General features: G+C 40.1%; 3 protein-coding genes and 1 long non-coding RNA gene across 4 annotated transcripts; 3 read left to right on the top strand and 1 right to left on the bottom strand.

Moving 5' to 3' along the window:
• Window positions 1–1,259: 1,259 nt before the first annotated feature.
• Window positions 1,260–8,838, top strand: spon2b (spondin 2b, extracellular matrix protein). Its single transcript, XM_041048210.1, has 6 exons — window positions 1,260–1,440; window positions 2,571–2,840; window positions 3,147–3,370; window positions 4,922–5,113; window positions 5,524–5,710; window positions 7,817–8,838. The coding sequence occupies exons 2-6, from the start codon at window positions 2,606–2,608 to the stop codon at window positions 7,993–7,995; spliced, it is 1,017 nt and encodes a 338-aa protein (XP_040904144.1). The 5' UTR covers window positions 1,260–1,440; window positions 2,571–2,605; the 3' UTR covers window positions 7,996–8,838.
• A 2,186-nt stretch (window positions 8,839–11,024) lies between these two features.
• On the top strand, window positions 11,025–12,968 carry si:ch211-255i20.3 (transmembrane emp24 domain-containing protein 11). Its single transcript, XM_041048341.1, has 5 exons — window positions 11,025–11,154; window positions 11,680–11,771; window positions 12,225–12,350; window positions 12,506–12,652; window positions 12,784–12,968. The coding sequence occupies exons 1-5, from the start codon at window positions 11,025–11,027 to the stop codon at window positions 12,931–12,933; spliced, it is 645 nt and encodes a 214-aa protein (XP_040904275.1). The 3' UTR covers window positions 12,934–12,968.
• Window positions 11,076–13,979, bottom strand: LOC121188537. Its single transcript, XR_005894713.1, has 4 exons — window positions 13,927–13,979; window positions 12,266–12,357; window positions 11,674–11,877; window positions 11,076–11,201 (listed from the first exon to the last, which is right to left on the bottom strand). It is a non-coding gene; the product is annotated as an uncharacterized LOC121188537 (long non-coding RNA).
• LOC121188535 (probable E3 SUMO-protein ligase RNF212) lies at window positions 13,918–20,491 on the top strand. The gene is made up of 12 exons (XM_041048339.1): window positions 13,918–14,026; window positions 14,734–14,795; window positions 14,942–15,016; window positions 15,230–15,286; window positions 15,437–15,495; window positions 15,605–15,664; window positions 17,544–17,608; window positions 18,366–18,426; window positions 19,109–19,151; window positions 19,345–19,399; window positions 20,026–20,095; window positions 20,362–20,491. Exons 1-12 carry the CDS (start codon window positions 13,918–13,920, stop codon window positions 20,489–20,491), a joined length of 846 nt encoding a protein of 281 aa, XP_040904273.1.
• Window positions 20,492–21,186: the final 695 nt, after the last annotated feature.

The raw sequence follows: 21,186 nt of genomic DNA, 5'->3' as shown, positions 1-21,186 counted from the left end.
CCCCTGACCTACCTCCAAACGCACACACACACACACATACAAACATACACAAACACACACACAGAAATACAAACATACACAGACACACACACATTCCTATCTTGCCAGTTGACTGACTACACTGACCAAGTGTGGACCACTCTTTCTAGTTCATTTTGAAAAAACAAAAAAATAAACACAATTTTATTCTTTGATGATATAGTCAGTGATTCTAATCCAATACACTTTTTGTTCAATTCAGCGAATATAACCTCACAGTTCGTTAGCTATACCCTCTGTGGTTCTGCTAATCAATCAGCAACAAAGGGGTGTTCGTGCTCATGCACAGGACTGGCTACTGGAACCAGCTGCACTTTGACCTCTGCCTCTTCCTCTGCTTCTGCCAGCTACTTGCTGTCTTCCACATCCTCGCATCATAACATTGGGGGTGGTGTCTAAATATGTTATAAATAAATAGCAAAGTTGAGATTGAGAAGTTTGGGTTTATTCTTAATCTTTCTGTTATTACAGAAAGAGTAAAGCACCAAAAAAAAAAAATCACCATTTGGCGCCGGTACCTAATTCCAAGTTTATTAGTTCTATATACCTGAAATAGTCTGCCAAAAAAACTAAAAAACTAAAAAAAAACAATTAATAACGTTTTTAGAGTGTAAGGTTTCAGCTAAACCCGGACTCCGTTCCATCAAACACATCCTTTCTTTGAATCTCTAAGCCTACACTTCGTCATCATTTTGTTGGATAATGCCTAAATTTGCCCAACTTTATAAGCCCCTGAAAAACACATCAAAGGAGTTATGCAAATCGACTGTGTCATAGGCAATATAACTTCCTACATGACTTAAAAAACAGCACTGGGACTGGACTTAGCTCCTCAGTTGCAATTCAAAAACCTCACCAAAGAGACATTCAGAGATTTCTAGAAATACATTATTAGCCTCATTAGTCATATTTGTAGGTATAGAGACCTACAGTATCACACTGTGAAACGACACTCTACCCATGGAGCTGCACAGGAACCCTGGCTGTGCATCCAGAACTGCTGAACACATTAGCCAGTTAATGGGGTACTTATAAAGAGTAGGAGAGAGGGGGAGGAGAGTGGCAGAGGGAGAGCCAAAGTCAAAGGCCATGAAGGGGGCAGGGAAGTCATTGACAAGCAGATAGAGAGGCTGAGAAAAAGAGTGGACCAAGTCGAGGAGGGGAAGGGAGCAAGAGGAGGAAAGGGGGGAGACAAAGGAGGAAAGGAGGGAATGAGGGAGAGGAAAGAGAGGGGTGAACCTCCTGAAAGACATAAATAGGCGAAAGAGGACTTGGAGCGTCGCAGTCACTCTTCCCGACAGCCACATCCACTGCTCTCCTCTCCCCTTCTCCTCACCTCCAGCCCTCCTCTCCACACATCTGCTGCAACCCTTCATTCATCTGGAACCCTGAGCAAAACCAGTGAGTAGTTTCTGCACCGCACCATCATCTTGTTGCGACATAACAGCACAGAGATATTTACATTACTTCATCTCTCTGCACAAATCTGATGGGTGTGACAGTTGTATTACAGAAGGCTACCAAACTTGCATGTTTGCATGCTTGCACTTTATGAAATAAGAGAGACTTTGTATGGATGCCATGTGGAAGAATTAGTGTGGCAGTAAAATGTAAACATCTACCAACGAATGTTAAACACACCTGACTGTATTTTTGTGTCAAATGTAATAGCACGCTGTCATTTTATGACAAGACCATCAAGAAAAGATTTTTGAATGAATGCAAAATATGAACATTCACAAACTCTGCATCACAGAATTCTATGTAAATAATTGTCTAATTCATAATGCAATGCAATCAGATAGCATTGCATTCGATGTGCATGCTGTCCATGTATCACAATTGTACTGCAAAGTGAGGGACTGAGTGAGAAGACCCACATCACTGAGGTGTTGTTAAAAATATTAAATAATAAATTAATATTAAAATAAGAAGTTTGCAAGATGAGCAACAAGTTACTGCTGCCTCTCTGAAGAACTAAAATGCAACATTTCACTATTTGTATTTTAATTAATGTCAGATTTCCTTCTGCAAACCCTGCATTTCTTGAGTTTACAAGTTTAAACAGTGGAAAATAAACACTGGAAAGATTTCATAGGACAATGCTCCCTCTGACTCACATGCCCCACTTGTTAAACTCGACAGTGATGCTGCTGTCAGACACTTTGCACTTCTCTCTAATGCCCCTCCTCAGTCTTTCCAAGTGCCAGATCTGACAGGAAAAGGACAATTCCAAGTTGAGACGAGAAAAATGAGAAAAATGGCAACTGCAAATCTGACTAGTGCACAGCTTTTAAATGCACACGGACAGAGGAAGGGAATGTGTACAGAGTGAAGAAATTCTATTTGGCGAAATAAAATTGGTTGAACTTGTAGAATAAAGATATGAACAGCAACAACAGAACAAAAAGCATGAAGATGTAGCACTGATTGTGGCGATTACACCTGTACACATTTGCAGCTGGATGACTCAACTTGATGAAAACATCACCAGTAACTTTTCTCCTGTCCCTTTAATATATCCCCTCCAGGTCCTTCACCCTCCCCCAAATCAGCCCTCATTATCATGGACACTGCAAAGAACATCCTCTCCATCTCTGAGGCGCTCTACCATCTGATCCTCATGATGCTGACACTGGGCAAAGGTGTTCATTCAATGCCTGTTCCTACTGATGTCCCCATGTGCACAGCCTCAGAAACCGCCCAGTACAGCCTAACATTTACCGGCAAGTGGACCCAGGCAGCTTTCCCTAAGCAGTATCCTGTCTACCGCCCCCCTGCACAGTGGTCAAACCTTATTGGTAAGTGCAGAGTGGAACTGCTTTTCGTATAGATTGCTCTTATCAGAATCAGATAAGTAGATTTTTCCATTAGTATTCATATTTCCATTAATAAATTTTTAAAAAGAATCCTCACACTGCTTTGACGCAATATAGGTAATGTTCTCAATAATGCACCCAAGACATCAATACAATCATAGGGCTCAGTAATTATTAAAAAAATGAGAGATATCTCTCAGCAGAGATGAACATTAACGGTCACAGACTTAAGCCTGTCGCAACATGTATCTCTGATCCTCTCCTTTCCCTCTCTCTCTCTTCTCTAAGGGGTGACCCACAGCTCTGATTACCACATGTGGCAGCGTAATGAGTTCGCCAGCAACGGAGTGAGGGAGTTTGCAGAGAAAGGCGAAGCCTGGATGCTCATGAAGGAAGTCGAAGAGGCCGGCAAGCGCATCCAGAGTGTTTATGGGATCCTCTCCGCTCCCGCTGTTGTGGGAGGAACAGGCCAGATGAACACTGTGTTTGAGGTCTTCGCCAGGCACTCCTATGTAAGTTACTCAACACCTGGATTCCTCCTGTCTGGGTTAGGGCATTAAGTACATGACAGGCCTTTTGCTGATGCGTCAATATGTATGACAAGGTAGTGTGAAGCTTTTTTTTTTAGCCTGAGTCAGAGTGTTTTCTTAAAATTGTTGCCAATCCTTCCACAACTACTTTAGTTAAGCAGTGTACATTCATTACAGCATTTTGTGTGCATTCATCTCAGTCTTCCCGTAAGTGTTCTACACACAAACTAGATCTGTTTAAAATATGCCTGATAGCTTGTGTGTCTGCCCTTGTGAACTGTGTTGCAAAGTTACTTCTATTAATGATGTTGTTGCCATATCACAGCAATATAACTAAAATGTTTTTACCAATAGTAAAGACACTCAAAATTATTAAAAATCAGATCAGCGACAAGTCTCTTTGTAGCCATGTTATGACTTCTAATACTTATTATGAGAAAGATGACATTATGCTTTTTTAACTAGGTTGATGCAGCAAAATTGTTAATGCTTCTATAAAACCATCCCCAGGCAAACCCATAACGCTGCACCCTACAGAGAGCTTCCAAAACATCGCAAACCTGATTAATGTCTCTACAAATTATGTAAAACTCTGCAGGCATTGGCTGTTAAACTTCCATCTGACACACATAAAATATGGGACACATCTGACCCGACACTATGTTAGGCTTGGACAAGGGACGAGACAGAGTTGGGAAAAAGAAAAGGAAGAGAGGTTTGGTTTGGAGGTGGAAGAAATGGAAAAAGTCCAGTTGGAGACTGAAGATGTTCACTAGCACAAAACAAACTATACTTTGGCAGAGAAAGAAGTTTGTAAGGAGATGGGTGAATTATTGGACTACGAATAACCAGGAATGATACATGCTTCTAATTAAACGCATTGCAGCATAGTGAAATGCAATCATATGGTATGCACATCATATATGGGTGGTTTAAAGAGTAAATCCACAAATTTTACACGTCATATGTGTAGAAGGTGTTTTGTTGCTCCAGAGGGAGCTGCACAAAGTCTGATAGATCTCCTCAACTGATGTAATGGAGTCTGCATCGGTTGAGTCTGAAAACTCAAGTTTAAAAGTGAAAAAAAAAACAGACTTCTGTGGCCTGCTCTTTGTCCCTGCTTGAGGGCAGCAGCTCAAGGCCACATGAACCGTTACTGACATTAACACTCTCAGGTCTTTGACCAAACTTTCGACTGTCGAGTTGAAGTGTAGGTAATGTAGACAAGAAAGAAGAATGTGTGGAATAAAAAACACCTCTGGTCCTGTTGCCTTGATTTGAATACTTTTAAACTGTTCATTTTATTTATTTTTTTATTATTACCCACTTCTTCCTCTGTAGCGTTAACACACTGGCATGACAAAAAAAATCACATATGGTGACAGAAAAATAACAACCCTTTCTTGTCTCTTTCTCATCTTCTCTCTTCTTCTCTCCATATCTCATTCTCACCCACTCCATTTCCCCCTCATTCTCCTTTTTCTCTCTCTCTGCTCAATCTTCCTCCTCATACTTTACTTCCTCCATCTGCAGCTGTCGTTTATCGTGCGTATCGTTCCAAGCCCAGACTGGTTTGTGGGTGTGGACAGTGTTGATCTGTGTGAGGGTGACCACTGGAAAGAGAATGTGTCACTGGAGCTTTTCCCATACGATGCAGGAACTGATAGCGGGTTCACCTTCTCCTCTCCTAACTTTGAAACCATCCCGCAGGACAAAATCACACAGGTGGGTCAAGCTAAGCCAAGAGCATCAATCCAAACCCCAAAATCAAAAACCATGAGATCACAGAAATAAGCTTGAAGTTGCTTGTTACAACTCGTTTGGTAGAAAAGTGTACACTGATTTCTACCTCATTTCATGTTGCCTTCAGAGGTAGGAGTCTGCATATACTTTACTACTTTCGATGATTACTACATTGCAACAATTGGACATAAATTTACTTATCACCGAAAAAATCAATGGCATAAGCAATCCATGACACTACTCACAGATCAAAAGAGACTTAGATCGTAAGTGATTAACGGCTTAACCACTATTACTATTGTGTTATCAAGGGTGACTGACCCTTATGATCTCTACCAACGCATCTCCATTTCTCCTCAACTGTTATTCATCCTCCATTCTCCCCTCCATAGATCACTTCGTCCTTCCCTAGCCACCCTGCCAACTCCTTTTACTACCCCCGCCTGAAGCACCTCCCACCCATCGCCAAAGTAACACTGACCAAGATAAAGAAGACCAATCAGATCATCAGCCTGCCTGTGGAGCCCACCCAGTCCAACCAACTGCCAACAGGAAATGAGATTGAAGACAAGCTCATAAGTAAGTCTGGGGAACGCAAATTAATTATAATTAATACACTGTATGTGTTCATGCGAGTTTCATGCGAGTCCACTCATCGACAGCTGAGGGCAATAACATGCAAAGAAGTACTACAACACGCCAACAATGGCAATGAAGAAGACTGCAAGCTGGCAAACGGGCGATTTCAAACATTCAAAAAACTGGCTTTGTGAATGTTTATGTGGAAGGAAGTGTATCAAAGGGGTCACTCATACAGAGTCTGAAAAATATGCTGAAATTAGTTAGTAAGTGAGATTAGTAAGTAGTAAGCTGCCTTTCCCCATTCTACTTGCACTGATTTAATAACACTATACACATTTAAACCAGTACAAAGAATATGCTTTTAGTTGTGCCAAACTCAGATGTAAGGGTTTAACACAAAACTAGGAACTTGTGTCTTTTGCTGATTCAGATGAAAGCATTTGCAAACCATTACAGGCCACACACAAAGTCAATTACTTCCAACCAGAAACCAGAGAAGCCAAGCGAGTGCAGGGCATCCGAAAATGCCAGGGGCACATCTGGCATCCAGTGGAAAGTCTAATGATAAGAGACGGAGAAAGTGAAAGAGCATTTAAAGAAAACTATATAGAAACTATGTACAGCAGCATTTAGGTCAGGACCCAAAATGGGATGCAGACACGTATATTTTAACAAGACCTGGATCCATAAGTTGAAGTTGGATTTACTTAATGTTGGTTCCCAGACTGTTAAATTTTAAGACTCCCTGTTGCACAGATTAGTGGTAACAGTAAAACAGTCTAACTGCAAGGATGAGTATGAAGGCAGCTTGGAAAAATAAAGATGAAGAGTGTGTTAAACTAGAAGTAAGGCCAAAAAAGCAGAAGTCAAACAACCTGTCTGTGTGACTGATATTCTCCAACGTGACAGGAAGGGAAAAAATAACCTTTTATAAAAACACAATTCACCACACAAAGTCTAAATAGATGACTAGACCAGGAAAAAGTTTCTTTAGGGGGAAAAAAACGAAACAGATAGTGTGTCAACCTGGCAGCAGAGCTGACAGTGCGGTAATCAGATTCAGTGTTCAGAGTGACCGTAAAGGTTTGACTCAGCATCGTAGGCTACAAGTCCGTTCCCCTGACTACCCATCAACAAACAACAGACAGGGGCCAAGAATCAATTGGGGTTTCCTGCCCTGGTCCCGAAAGCTCCATCCTACCCCTCAAACTGTTTATCCCTCCCTCTCTCCATTAATTCCTCCATCTCTTTTATGCCTTCTCCCCAAGGCTTGGACAACAATTTTCATTACAGATTAGCAGTGACCTACTCTAGAGATTCTCTGTGAAATACAGCACTCACATAAAATAAGATCAGCATCGCTGCTTTCAGCTTCTTATCAAGTTATCCATCCCTCTGTCCTTAATGGACACACAAGATGAACAGCCTCAACTTGACATGCATGTTCCGTCCGTCCATCCATGCAGCTTCCGTACCGTCTCCTATCCTTCTGCTTTTCTACTCTTTAGCCCACAAATAAGTCTGGGATACGTATCAGCTGTACACAACCTCACAACAAGGTTGGCTGAGGTAGCCTGGCAAGTTGTTGGAGATGCTGGAGAAAGGGACAGTGAAAGGAAGAAAGGAAAAAAAAAAAGATTTTCAATAATTGCATAATAGGTTAGCTGAAAAATGGACGAACAAGCCAGCTTCCTTTCCCTGCATTACAGCTGTGGTGCCTTTTAGCAAAATCTCTATCTGCTACAGTGGACTCATTCAATGATATCACTCTTCTCGGTGAGGAGGCCTAAGAGCAAAGAGCAAGTACAGTGAGAAAAGACTTAATAAATGAAGGTTCAAAAAGAAAATCAGAACTACAATTAAACATACTCCAGCTGCACGTAAATCCAGCTGCACAGCCACTGCCAAGAATCTATAACGAGAAGCTATTAAAGGAAACACAAATATACACTTACAAATACAATAAACACAGTATACTGAAAAATGAAAAAGGAGATAAAACACAGGAAAGCGTGTGCAAGATCTAGAAAGCTGCACCTCAGGAAAATGACAAGCCAAACCTAAACGTTAATGAGACTATAATGCCCCCCTCCCTCTGTGCAGATACCCCTCTGGACTGCGAGGTGTCAGTGTGGTCTCCCTGGGGCTTGTGCAAAGGCAAGTGTGGAGACTCGGGCGTGCAGCACCGCACACGCTACATCCTCATGCATCCGGCTAACAATGGAGCAGCCTGCCCCCTGCTGGAGGAAGAACGGAAGTGCTTCCCGGACAACTGCTTATGACTAGGCCAGGAAAGGAGGGAGAAGAAAGAGAGGAAGGAGAGGAGGGAGAAGAAAGAGAAGAAAGACAGGAAAGGGAGGAAGGGACGAAGACGGAGAAACAACAGTAAAAGGTCTGCAGTGTATTCACATGAGGCATAAATACGACGAACCAGAGCCCTTCTTTCCTTCCTGGCTATGCCCTCTTTCTGTGGAAATGACTAATGTACTGATTGATTCTCTAACTGTAAAATTGGGAGAGTGAGACTGCAAAAGAAAATCTCATCCTCAAGTCACACTGATAAATCTGGTAGCACTAGAGAGGTGTAGTTTGGCAAAATAGTCATTAGACACCAATTTAGTTTTGGCAGATTATCAAAACTGTCTGGGGATAGAACAATGCTGTTTTAAACAAAACATTAACTAAAAACACAATTTCACATTATAATTGGGTTTGAGTTGGCATTTCTGAAGATCACAGAGATCTAATATCCTCATGTCCAAGAAATACATAAAAGAAAATCCAAATAATATCAGCTCCAGCACAGTGGAAAAAATGATTCCTCAGTATTTCCATTAGCTTAAGTAGTACCAGCAGAAAAGTCAGACATAGATATTAATATACAGGATTCTAAATAATGCCGCATTCAAAACATAATGTTTACAGAGACGTTGTGGTTATTTTCCTGTAGACAAAGAATATATTTATTGACAGGATTTTAACCTGTAGTGTACAGTATATTAAATCTGATATAATAATTTGTAGTCCTTTATGTTAATGAGATACTAGTTCAATCCAGGAAACAAGTTTTTGTTACAAAATACTAAAAATGTACAAAAAAATGTGTGTTCTGTATGATCAATAAAGTGTAAATACATCTTAAGACTGAATGTCATTAATAAGTGTTTCTTTAAGAACACTGATTTTCAAGTGAGAAAAACTGATTTCCATGATGTTGACAAAAATTCTTCTTTAGTGCCTTTGCTCAGTGCAGTGTAAGACTTTAAAATCTGAACTACACATTTGGGCTTCCAAGGTAATATTACTAACACTGGGGCCGCAGGATCAAATTGAGTGTAGAGAGAAATGCTTTTAACTGGATGACCTGGGTTCAAGCCCTAGTGCTGGCTCAAACTCGCCCTGATGAAGTGTTGGTCATACAAAGGATAAAGGTGCTCACCAACTACTTAAAACAGTTCACCAAATGTTTACTTAGATCACAAGCCTTGAAATCTTACTGAGCTCATTCCATGCTGTAACGTCCAGAGGCAGCACATCCCACTATGAATCTGGAGTCGCATTTAATGGACAGAACAGACACCAGTTACATGTAAAGTGACCTTGTTTTTCATATGTAAAATAGATAAAAACACTTTTGACCCCACCCCCACCCTTTCCCACCAAGCAACACAGAAACCATACTGCAGGTGACAGATTGAATAGCAATAAGAACGAAACATCTGGTGCATCACAGGGAGCTCCTTCCGATTTGAACGACAAGGGAGAGGAAAATTACTGAGATAGAGAATCAGGAGACAGGAGAGAAGCAGATCCAGTTTCATTTCAGTACAGTATATGCTGAAGAGTATATCACAGGGTGTTCACATTCTCAAAATTGTGTTTTACTGTTCTATCAGTAAGGAGATCAGCAGTTTCAGAACTGATTTCACACGCAACAAAAAACATGCAACATGGGTGGAAGCACCTTGTTCATGAGACTGGTTCTAGCTGACAGAAAGGCTAGTGTAACTCAGATAACCACTCTTTACTACTACAAAAGCAGTGGACACACACTGCTGTCCAAAACTGGACAGCTGAAGACTGGAAAAACAAATTTTCAAAATGGCATGGAAAAAAATACTATATGAACTGACTGATCATAAGTAACACTAATGTACAAATATGGCTGTGGCAGTGCCAAGAGGAAGTGAACAGCAAATTATATTTATATTACAATTAATTAGAGCGTTAGACTGAGGTTTGCAGACACTACATAAATCCATTGTAGCTTAACACTGAATCTATTATTTTTAAGGCAAGTATAATAAATATATTGATTCAGCATTCTGACTTTCTGTAAAACTACTGAAGTGTGGGAGGAGGGGGAATCTGACTCTTTGCTTACTTTAGGGATGACAACTTCTGCAGATGGTAAATATGAGAGGGCTTTATTCTGTGTGTGGGTGTGTTGGGGTTTACTTTATAAGTGACCTCATCCAAGGTAAGCATATGGCAACTATTGTATGTAATGGCTTGGATTACATTTCCCACTCTATTCCCAAAGAGAGCTGGACTCTTTCGCACTGTAGTATCAAACAATGTGACACTGGTAATCCTCACTGTGTAAGAGGTAAAAAGGTGAACACCACATTTTAAAAGGACCGCAAAATCTACAAGGAATAAGGCATACGTCAGCAGGGTACATGAGAAGTGCATCTGTCTAATTTTTCAAGATTAGGCAATCATCGTGCTTCACAATGTGCTCACATATATTCTCATTCTAGAGCACCCTACGGCAGACAATCAAAGCAGACAAACATTTGGATTTGTAATTTATCCCTTCAGGCACAGTTCAGCATCTTTTGATGTAGTATGGTAAATGAGGAGGGAGCGCTTGGCCCAATGGTGGAAACAAGACACAAAGCTATTATACTAATTAATGAACATTTGTTTGAAAAGTCACAATGCTATTCCCATTTCATGCTGGTCTGAGTATACAGGAGTCACTGCTCACTGCGATCAGTCCCTGTCAATCACTGGTCTTGAATACTGTGCTATTGGTTCCCAGGTTAACCAGTCACAACAGGACCAAAGTGTCTCGTCACACAAAGAAGCACCTGTGAACTTCCCACACTCACACTGTCTGCCTTATAGCCCTCTACTTTAAATATCTGCTGTAGGACACGGGTGTTTGGCTACAGTTGATGAAAAACACCTCAATCTTGACTTGAATTTGCAGATCTACAGAAAAAAAAAGTCTATCTGAATTACAGGCCAAACATTTGGTCACTACTGAGTGTATTGAAATCCAATAGCTCATTGTTAACTGAAAATGGGTTTTCGAGGCATTGGCTTTCTGTTCCAGTGTTACCTGATGTTGGCAGCAGCCATGTATTTTGATCTCGGAGAACAGGAGGAAAAATGCATCATTGAGGAGATTCCTGAAGACATGCTGGTGACCGGTGAGTCCTGGAGAGGGAATATTCCTCCTGAGTGTCGTTTCCAATCTCTACAGTAGTAATGAATATGGAATTAGATTTTTAAAAGTGTATTGGGAATTGCCATGTGACTGCTGAATCACACAGTAATGTTATTTGAACTTGATGATTTTATGTCTTTTATTTCAGCAAGTGCAAAAGCCATTCACTTCCACACTGCCCATAAAGTAGTGTGTTCTTGAAAACTGATTGTTATGTGCTGCAACAATAACAAACAGCAATGGAAATGTACAGAAAAGCAATTCGTCCTACAGTAAGAGACAGAAATATGAGCGTCTGTGTACTTGGATAACATTAATGTACAGTAATGTATATATTAAATACTACATTATGTAACCACATTACATTTTAATGAAAATCCCAATACGAAATGCATAAATTGTACTCCCTCACAAATATCACAAGCTTGGTATTGGCCTTGTCTACAGCTATGTGTGTTTGTACGCATCTATGTAAATGCTCTCACGTGTCAGTGTCTCTTACATTCAGGGTATTCCTTGTTGGAGCCTTGGGATTTGAAGACATTCACCCACTCCCCTCACTTTGGTGTCCATGTGACAATCAGAGACCCAAACCATGAGGTACTGCACTCACAGGGGAGGTCCGTCACCAAGCCAGGGCCACACAAACTTGTGTGTGACAGTACACTGAAACATGAGTTAGCTGGTTTCCCCATTCAAACCAAACCTAAACAAAGACAACATGCACATCGAACAGTGTTACGAAAGATTAGCACTGCACGGTCTGACTGATAAGAACTTGTAAGACTTACAGTGTAAGCCTTTATTTCTGTTATTGTGTTACAATATTATTGTCTCACACCAGTCCAGCTTTTTTGCCTACTGATTTGGTCCCAACATGAAAAAGCACATTTCAGATTTTCATTCTAATTCAATCTCTTTTGCAGTGTCAAAAAAAATGAATGGACATCAATTAGAATCTCCCAGTTATACCTGATTCCCCCCCCCCCCCCCCCAAAAAAAAAAAAAAAGCTGAAGAACTGTGGGCATAACAGTGTCTTTCCTTTTCTCTAGGTTCTGATGTCCAAACGCTATGGTAAATTTGGCAAATTCACCTTCACAGCTCACGCCTCTGGTCAGCACTTCCTGTGTTTCCAAACCAACTCCACAAGATTTTCAGTCTTTGCTGGAGAAAGACTGGTGAGACCTGTGGACACACACACACAAATTGTTTTCAAAAGAAAGCAAAATGCAGAAAATATTCATGAGATGCCTAATGTGACTGGTTAAGAAGAAAACAATTCTGCTACGCAAAACTGAATTCTTACTCAATTTTCCCCCACTGTGCTGTACAGAAGCTACATTTGGACGTTCAGATGGGAAAGCACACGATTGACCCCAAAACTGACAAGACTAAGGACAACATGGAGAGACTGGAGAACAGCCTCAAACACCTCACAGATCAGATGATGTACATCACCAGGCAGCAGGAGTACCAGAGGGTAAATGAGAAATGTTTTTACTGGGTGTTATCATTCAACCTGAAGTGAAATAAATAATACTGAACATCATCTCCTCTAATGTCACAGAACGTAACATTTAACACTTCTTTTCATTGTCTACTCTCATTCAGGAGAAAGAGGAGGTGTTTCGTCAGATCAGCGAGGACACCAACAGTAAAGTGTTGTGGTGGGCCTTGGTGCAGACCTCGATTCTGTTGTCAGTTGGTTTTTGGCAGATGAAACGACTCAAAGACTTCTTCATTGCCAAGAAGCTGGTTTGATAATGACCTCTGACCTGTCAACACTGTACCTGTTGTTTACCTTACTGCATATCCAGTGCTTTTTACTGCAAGGACCCTTTCTGCCCAGAAATACTACCAAATAAAATACTCTCCAATTGCCAAACAAATGGTTTAGATTTACAATATAAGGAGGTGTTAATTTCGGCTTCCCTTTAAATGTTTAGCACACATCAGTCCATTTAATTTAAGCTCAGTGAAACCTTAGTTTGGCCTGATGTCAACACACACTTGTTGCAAAAATATTTTAACGTTAAAATAATGTTATCATCACGGTTATTTAGCTCTTTTATGCTAAAACAATCTAATTAAAGTTTGTAAACTGTGATTGTTTTGTGATCTCTCCTCATTTTTCAGCATATCAGCTTTAATGTTTATATCATCTCAATGTTTCAACATCTTCAAGAGTCTTGTAGTCACAGCCATGTAGCGTAAACTACTAGCTTATTTACAAACTGACGATCTTCCGTGCTAGGAGGTAAAATTTGCAAAAGGAAATATAGTATTGTTAAACTGCGACTCTACTTCCGATCTGTAACGAACAGAGAAAGGGTAAGCTTTTAGTTAAGTGACATAGGTCAAATAAAAAGAGCAGTTTTGTCACCAGTTAATGGTACAGACTACATAACTTCCCTTGTACAGATACGTTATTTATCGTTAATGTTAGCTAACGTTAGCATTTAGCTTAACCTGCAGTTGGTCATCCTGAGCTGGGTAACACAATAAATCTGGTTTTATAACTATCTTACCGTAAGAAGAGGTGAGCCGGGCTATAAAGTTGCTCTAAACTTAAGAGAATTACATTAAAAAATTAAAGTACTTGTACTCGTCGTGACCGTTGAAATACCACCTAGCTTAACTGGATGAAGCTAAATTAACAAGCTCACGCAAAAACAATGAGAGTTAAACAGGCTTTAACATAAATTAACTTATCAAGCGCTGGCCTCTTTGTTTGCAGGTCTTAAGATGTCTTACTGGATCTGCTGCAACTTGTGCTTCCTTCCCCCCGGTGCTGACCGAAAACTGGCTGTAACGACCTGTGGCCATATCATCTGCTGTGTCTGTTATCAGAAAGGTGATTCAATTAAGCAACCAACTCTTCACTTTGCCCAGGTTGTACCGTCTCTGCTGCTCCGGGCAGGTGAAAGCCTGATAAGACAGGGACATCTGTTGGATTTCAAGTGATACTGCAGAGCTGATCACTCAGTTTTACACCAGCTGCACTTCAGACAGGAGCTTTAAACTAAACTTTTCCATGTCTAGGTCCTCTCAAAAGATAAGCTTTCTCTGAGGGAGCCAAATTTGAGACAGTACTTGTTGGCACACCGGGTTTGATATTGTTCTTGGCCATTATTATATTAAAGAGGGGAGAGTGAATTCTCCAGTCCTGTCACTTAGTGCTTCTTGTCATGTCCTCAAATGAAATAAGAAAGAAATTACGCCATTCAACATTGGATATGGGACCTCTTGAGGTGCTCATGGAGGTCCCTTGATCCCACTCTGGGAACCACTGATCATATTCATAAGTCACAGGTCTATCCCTGATGGGTCTAATTCAGTCAGACTCTTATATTGTAATCTGTTCTGTCTGGGTTAGATCAAGGAGTTACACTTAATTAATTTTGTGTCTCGGGCGGAAACACTTTGGAATTCCCTTTTGTTGAGTTTAAATACAGGGTTCAGGCTCTGCTTGTCTTCTATTTAATACAATCCTGCAAGGATTATGCATTCCATTCATTACTTTGTGATTTTGCTTTTATATAATTGCAACTGTTCTTTCAGGCAAACAAGACAGGTGTTTAATATGCAACTCCAAATGCCAAGTATCACCTCTCTCTGACAAAGTAAGTGTCTTTCTTCTCATTTAATGGCACTGTTGTTTGGATGTGGGGCTGCCTGCATGGGATAACACTTCATAAATTTATAAACAAACTGATGTCATTTTACAGTCCCACTGCAATTACAGTCATGTGAAATGTCTTTGTTTCAGAGCAGCTCAGAGGTGAAGGCCTTGTTTTCTGACATCAGTGTTGTGGCAACCAAACACTTCACGGAAGTCAGCAAAGTTTGGTCATTTTCTTGTTTCACATCATAAAATAGTCTTATTAACTGTTCTTATATCTGCATCAGCCTCTAAATAGCAGCATTGTTCAGCAACATGTTTGGCTCAGTCAATCCAAGATAGTTTGCTCAGAAAGCTGTTTTGTAGAGTTGCATGTATTTTTAGATCATTTATTAAGCCAGACTTAACATAACACTGTTTCCTCCCTTCTCTCAGGTGATAATGTTCCAGGCACGACATCAAAAGAGACTGTTGACTCACTACCAGCAAAGGGTGAGATAGAGTTGAGAGAGTGGATGTTTGTTGTTGTGTATGTGTGTCTTTGCGTTTCTTCATTTGGCAGGTAATGGACTATACTTTAGAGCTGCTATCAGCGCTATTCTTGCTGTGCAAGTGAATCACTAATTACTTTATCAATTACAGAATGAGAAACTAGAGGCGGTATTAGTCAAGATGCAACAAGAAATGCAGCAGATGACAAAGTAAGTTAAACCATACGTTTATAATGCGTTTTCATACTAATTTCTAAAAATGAGTTCATGAAAAGTTGGGTTCTTTTCTTTTTCATTTTTATTTTGTTTTCCTTTAAAGGAAGCTGAATGAACAGAGCGCCTGCATCTCAAAGCTAGAAAACTGTCTCCGGCATCAGAGGTACAGCATAAAGTGGAAACTTATTAAAGAAAATCAAATTAGATATAGACATATATTCTCATGTTCTGACAGTGGGCTATAAAAAAATATGAGTAATATGAGTAAATATAAAAAGATGAGTAACCCATCTTTAAAATCAACCCATCTTTATTAAAATATTCATTTAAGGCCCTATGAAATAAAAAAACTCCACTATGAAGCCACTATGCAGGGGAGTCAACCAGTTTTTAACTGTTCCACAAACCACAATACCCTGAAAAACATTTAATTTTCCCAAGAGTTTGCTAACAAGCATTTGGCTGATGTTTCATTTTAATTTCCCATTTACTAGTTTTTACCATCCTTTATTCACACAGTTAAATTTCAGGTGTTGTACTACATGGTCATGCATCAGTGACTGTAATACTTCAAATCCTGAAGACTGACTGAAATTGTCACGACTATGGGAGGCAAGGACTAGGACCCAAATGCACGACCCCTCAGACGTAGTCCAAAATAATAATTATTTATTCGAACAAAGTATCAACAGAAAATCACTTACGAAGGAGGAAGGCAAACCAACTGGACGAAGTAACAAACAAAAGATCACCCATAAAGGGGAAAAAGGCACTAAAACAAAAGTTACAAAACGTGAACACAAAATCACTCTTACGAGGAAAAAGACTAAGCAATGAACAAAACCTAACAAGAAACAAAGTAAATTTATACAAAACCTGACCTGGGAAACGATGGCTTGGGAAAACAAGATCTCTGGACAAGAAACGAGACTAGAGACAAAGGCATAAGACAGAACATGGGACACGGCATGGAACACAGCAGGAGACAAAAGCATGGAACACAGCCTGAGACAAAAATGAACTGACACTGGACAAGGGGAAACGCAGACTATATATACACAACAGGTAAACAGGTGACAGGTGGAAACAATTAGGGCGGGGAAAGCAATTACAAAAGCGGGAAACAAGACAAAGACAGGAAGTAAAACATGACCAGATACACAAGGGCAGTGAATTCAAAATAAAACAGGAACACCAGACAAAAACATAATATAAATTACAGACTATGACAGTAAGTAAAACAAGACATGATACACAAGAAATATACTTTCCAAAATAAAACTAAACTGAAAATGTCCAAAAGTCTACAAAAGAGTTCAAAACAAAACCAAAGAGTTCCAAAAACAGCCCCCTTAGGGGCTAGTCATGACAGAAATAAAAGTTAAAAAAACAAAAACAAACAAACAACACAAATTAAGGATCTATGGAGGCAGTAAAACCTGTAATGATTTTAAATTAAATGCTGGTGTGGGATTTGTTGGATTTGGCTGTAGCTTAGGATGTGAAGTTCACATTGAACTAGCTGTTATGCCTCATCTCTCACTAGGTGTCACTCATGGCTTGTTACAGCCAAAACTGAATGAGTTAAAGCAGGGGTGTCAAACCTGTCCACAAAGGGCCGGTGTGGCTGCAGGTTTTTGTTCCAACCAAGCAGCAGCACACCAGACTTGACTCATTTAATCAACTGATCTCAGTCTTCAGACAGTTGATTGGTCAAACTGTGTGCTCTTCATTGGTTGGAACAAAAACCTGCAGCCACACCGGCCCTTTGTGGACAGGTTTGACACCCCTGAGTTAAAGGGACAGTGGAGGTTTTTAAATGCTGTGTAGACTATGACTAAAGGTAGCCAATCTGCAAAGGAAACCCTAATCCAGATATGCACTGAAATTATTTGTCTGGGTTTAGGGCATCTTGAGGGGCGAAGGGTCCTCAACTATTCTCTCATTCTAGGATTCAAACCAACAGCTGTGTGTGAAGCAGCTATAACCACTCTCTGTTTTGTTGGAACTGAGTAACCTTGTATGTTCCTGTTCTTACTCAGTGTCAGAGCTTCATCAGTGCCTCAGATGAGCCACAATCCACATACTCCACATGGACATAAACCAGGTAAATGATCTCATAAGTAAACAACACATGCTTGTTTGCTGATATTGGTCTGTATGGCAAACACACCAAACTGGTAAAGCGTCTGAAATATCTTCACTGTAGCATCATTCTTGTCATCACTGTTGTGGCCGATGATGGTACAAATAATGAATATTAATATTTTTTGTATTAGATGCTATACATTGTACTCTACAATAATCAAGACCACACAGCCAAGTCAGCGACAATCTGACTAGATTAACTGAGTCAAGACGGAGCTCAAAAACAGAAAACTCTGACCAAAGACCAATAGGACTGGTGACCAAGACAGAAGAAAGTCCAAGTTGTATCTTGAGGCCACACTTGCGAGTGTGACCAGACTCAAGTAAAATCACGTGTAAAAATCACTTTAAGCACGGAAATATACCACATTCCCAAAATTTTATACAACAGGATTCAACATTGTGAACTGTTCTGTATTCAAGGCTGGTCAGTCAAGACGATTACTTGTTGCAAAACTCTTGCTGATAAGGAAATGCACAGTCAAACAGGATGAGCTGGTTGTACAAAAAGAGGAAAAGCCAGCAGGCTCACGTAGCAAGATCAGAAACTCTGATGACCCCAGTCCAGTTAGGACACTGAACAACCATCCAAATACCCCGAGTCAATGGTTCATCTTTGAACACTTATACATCTACTGTATAACTATAATGTCTCTTCATTAGTAATATACTATACAGTAGATGTTGATATGTTATTGTTTTTTCTTTGCTGTTAGTCTTACAGATTCCATATAACTCCCCCATGGCCCTCTCGCGACACTCATCAGCCACTAACATGTGAGTATTGACCCTCCTCTCATTTTTCTTCATACCATTTTCTCTGTTCTGCTCTCTTCACCTTGTCTAATGCTTTGTTTTTTTAAATTCTGCCCCTCATTTGCCTCTCACCTTACCACAGACCTCTTAAGAGAGAGAGAATGTGGGAGGTATTTCACAGAGCAAACAAGCTATAACCTGGGTTCAGCCCCAGTGTCTTATGTTAGCTTTAGCTGCTGTATTACTTTGCCCTGCCCTTCGGCTATCTACACACACACACCTGAATAAGCTAAGCTTTGCTTGGGTTTAGTCAGGAATCCCTGTTGGGTTTCCTAGACACCGTTGACACAGGACTGATTGGCTGCCTTAATTTAATAGTGCAAATGTTGTTTTATCCTCTGAGGCTTTAGCAGATATTAACCCCATTTGCATACATTTATTTTATAGAGGGCTTTTCAAAATGCTAAGATTTTTGTGACTGTATTGCATTACAAAATTGGCCTCAGTAAATCTAATATTGATTTGCGTCTTGCAAAATGAATGAGTTTCATTTTGAAAAGCCAAGCAAAGCTGCTTGGAATGGAACTAGAAATGTCGGTGTTACATAGATCTTTGACTTGTTATGTAAAAGTTCAGGCACCACTGCAGTTCTCAGCCAAATGAACCCAACCAGACTAATGAAGTGTGCTCTCCTGTCTGGCAGTACTGAAAACATGGAAGTGGATGAAAGGAAACACTTCAGGAAAGTAAGTCTCATTATTTCTCTTACAGTAAATGTCCAAATCCTCTATTTGTAATATATAAGATCTCCCAAGATTATACTACATCTTTCCATTTACTTTGCAGCTTTAGTACATGGGAGGAAAAAAGAACTGACAGAACATGCAAATAAAAAGTCATGATTTGTGCTGTTCCTCTCTGTGTGTCTCTATCTTTCAGCCTAACACTGTCCCTAGACTGTCGTTATTAAGTCCTCCACAAGATGGACGAATGGGTATGTTCTTTGCTCTACCCGTCATAAAACTGTGCTTTTTAGTTTTAACTGTGAGAAGAACTGCAACCTGTGTCAAATATTGGCCATAACCTTGTATCTGCTTTGGCAATTTTGCTGTCATAACTCTGGGAAGACAATCTGCTTCTGTACATCAATGCAAAGAGCATTATACCAGTAAATTCAGGGTTAGAAGTTTGACCTCCCTCTTTGCTAAATGTGTACACAAACGGCTCCTCAGAAAATCACATCTGTGGTGCTGCCTGGGACATCTAATCAAGTCTCAGTGTCTCTTTCTGCTAAATGTTTGTGTCTAACAGTTGCACATTTAAGACAGAGGTGTCATTCTGACACAGGCATGATCACAGTGTAATCATCTGACAAAATCATCTTGCAACCTAGCCTTGTTTGGGGGTTTTGGACACCACTGTTGACCACCCACAGTGATTAAACCAATGCAGATGTTGTCCATTGTTATGCTTAGGATTACACATGCCTCTTTGATTATGTGATTTGAGCTTCTAATGACCCAAAACTATGTTGTGTATTTTTTAAAATCATTAAAAGCCATTATATCTCAAAGACCTGTTTTACAGATTAAACATGGTTTTATCTGGTGTCATATTTAGGCATCATCCCTCACAGATCATCCAGTCGGAACACATTGACCAACCATTCTGCTCGCTCAGCAACAGTCAGGTGAATAATTTCATTTGTTACAGGCATCATAATAATGTTTGTGGCTGTCAATAAAATATCTCTCATAAGTTTGAGTATTCCAGCAAATGCATTGATATAGTTGTCATATATTACGTCTGGAACGAAATGGAGAAACAAGGATGAGGAGAAACATGAAAAAGGATTTTTAGTTGATCTGTAGGAGCTGTCACCCCATAACAATTCCTCTTTCTAGAATTTTAGAAAATATATCTGCAGTGTGAGTCAGTTCTCCTTTCCTCTCTCAGTCGTTTTCAGGGAGCAACGATGACCCCAGATATTTCATACAGCCAGAGTCCTGGATGGAAGTCTCCCATCTTCAAACCTCCCTCCTCCTTCAGACGCTCCATGTCCTCCCTGGTCTGCCCTCCTCCTTAACAAACACACACGTTTAAACTGTCACGAAGCCTGTAGAGGAAATACACCTGGTCACTGACATGTACATAGAGGTATTTATGTCTCTCACTCCCTAAAATGAGTCACCGTCCTCTTTGTGTGTCTTTTTTTTTTAAACCCAGAATATGTGAAATTCATCTTGAACCTGTGCCCTGATGTAACTGTTAACTAATGATTAAACTCAAATTCAGTGTTGTTGCATTCCAATTCTTCCAGTATCCCAGTCAGATAAACTGGTAAAATACTGACAAAAGCTTGTTGTTGAATGACACAGGATCTTTATGGGCTTAAATTGTGTCAGTGCTGTCTTTCTCATTCTGGTCCAGATTTACCTGCCATCATACTGCAGATATCCTGATGAATTTTGGTACTCTCATTTCTGCGGTATCGCCTGGTATGTAGTCAAAGGTCAGGTTGTTCAGTTGACTTTGCATTGTTTAGCCATGTTGTTTTGAAAGTGAATTACTTTCAGTAATCCAGCAGAGAGACCTACAAGCCTCAACCCAGAGAGAGACTTACAAGCTTTTTGCCAAAGGCACAATTTGATGTTATTCTTACTCTGTTGCACCAGCACCTGTTCAATTTACAAAGATAAACTGGGATTATGTTCATGAAAAATTATGTCAGTTTACTGGATTCTACAAGACTAGTCTTCAAGGGTGACAGGCTCACGCTGA

Source organism: Toxotes jaculatrix, chromosome 10 (assembly GCF_017976425.1).
Source record: "Toxotes jaculatrix isolate fToxJac2 chromosome 10, fToxJac2.pri, whole genome shotgun sequence".
Taxonomy (NCBI): Eukaryota; Metazoa; Chordata; class Actinopteri; family Toxotidae; genus Toxotes; species Toxotes jaculatrix.
Note: the sequence above shows the minus strand (reverse complement) of the source record. Positions and strands in the feature narration are given on the sequence as shown.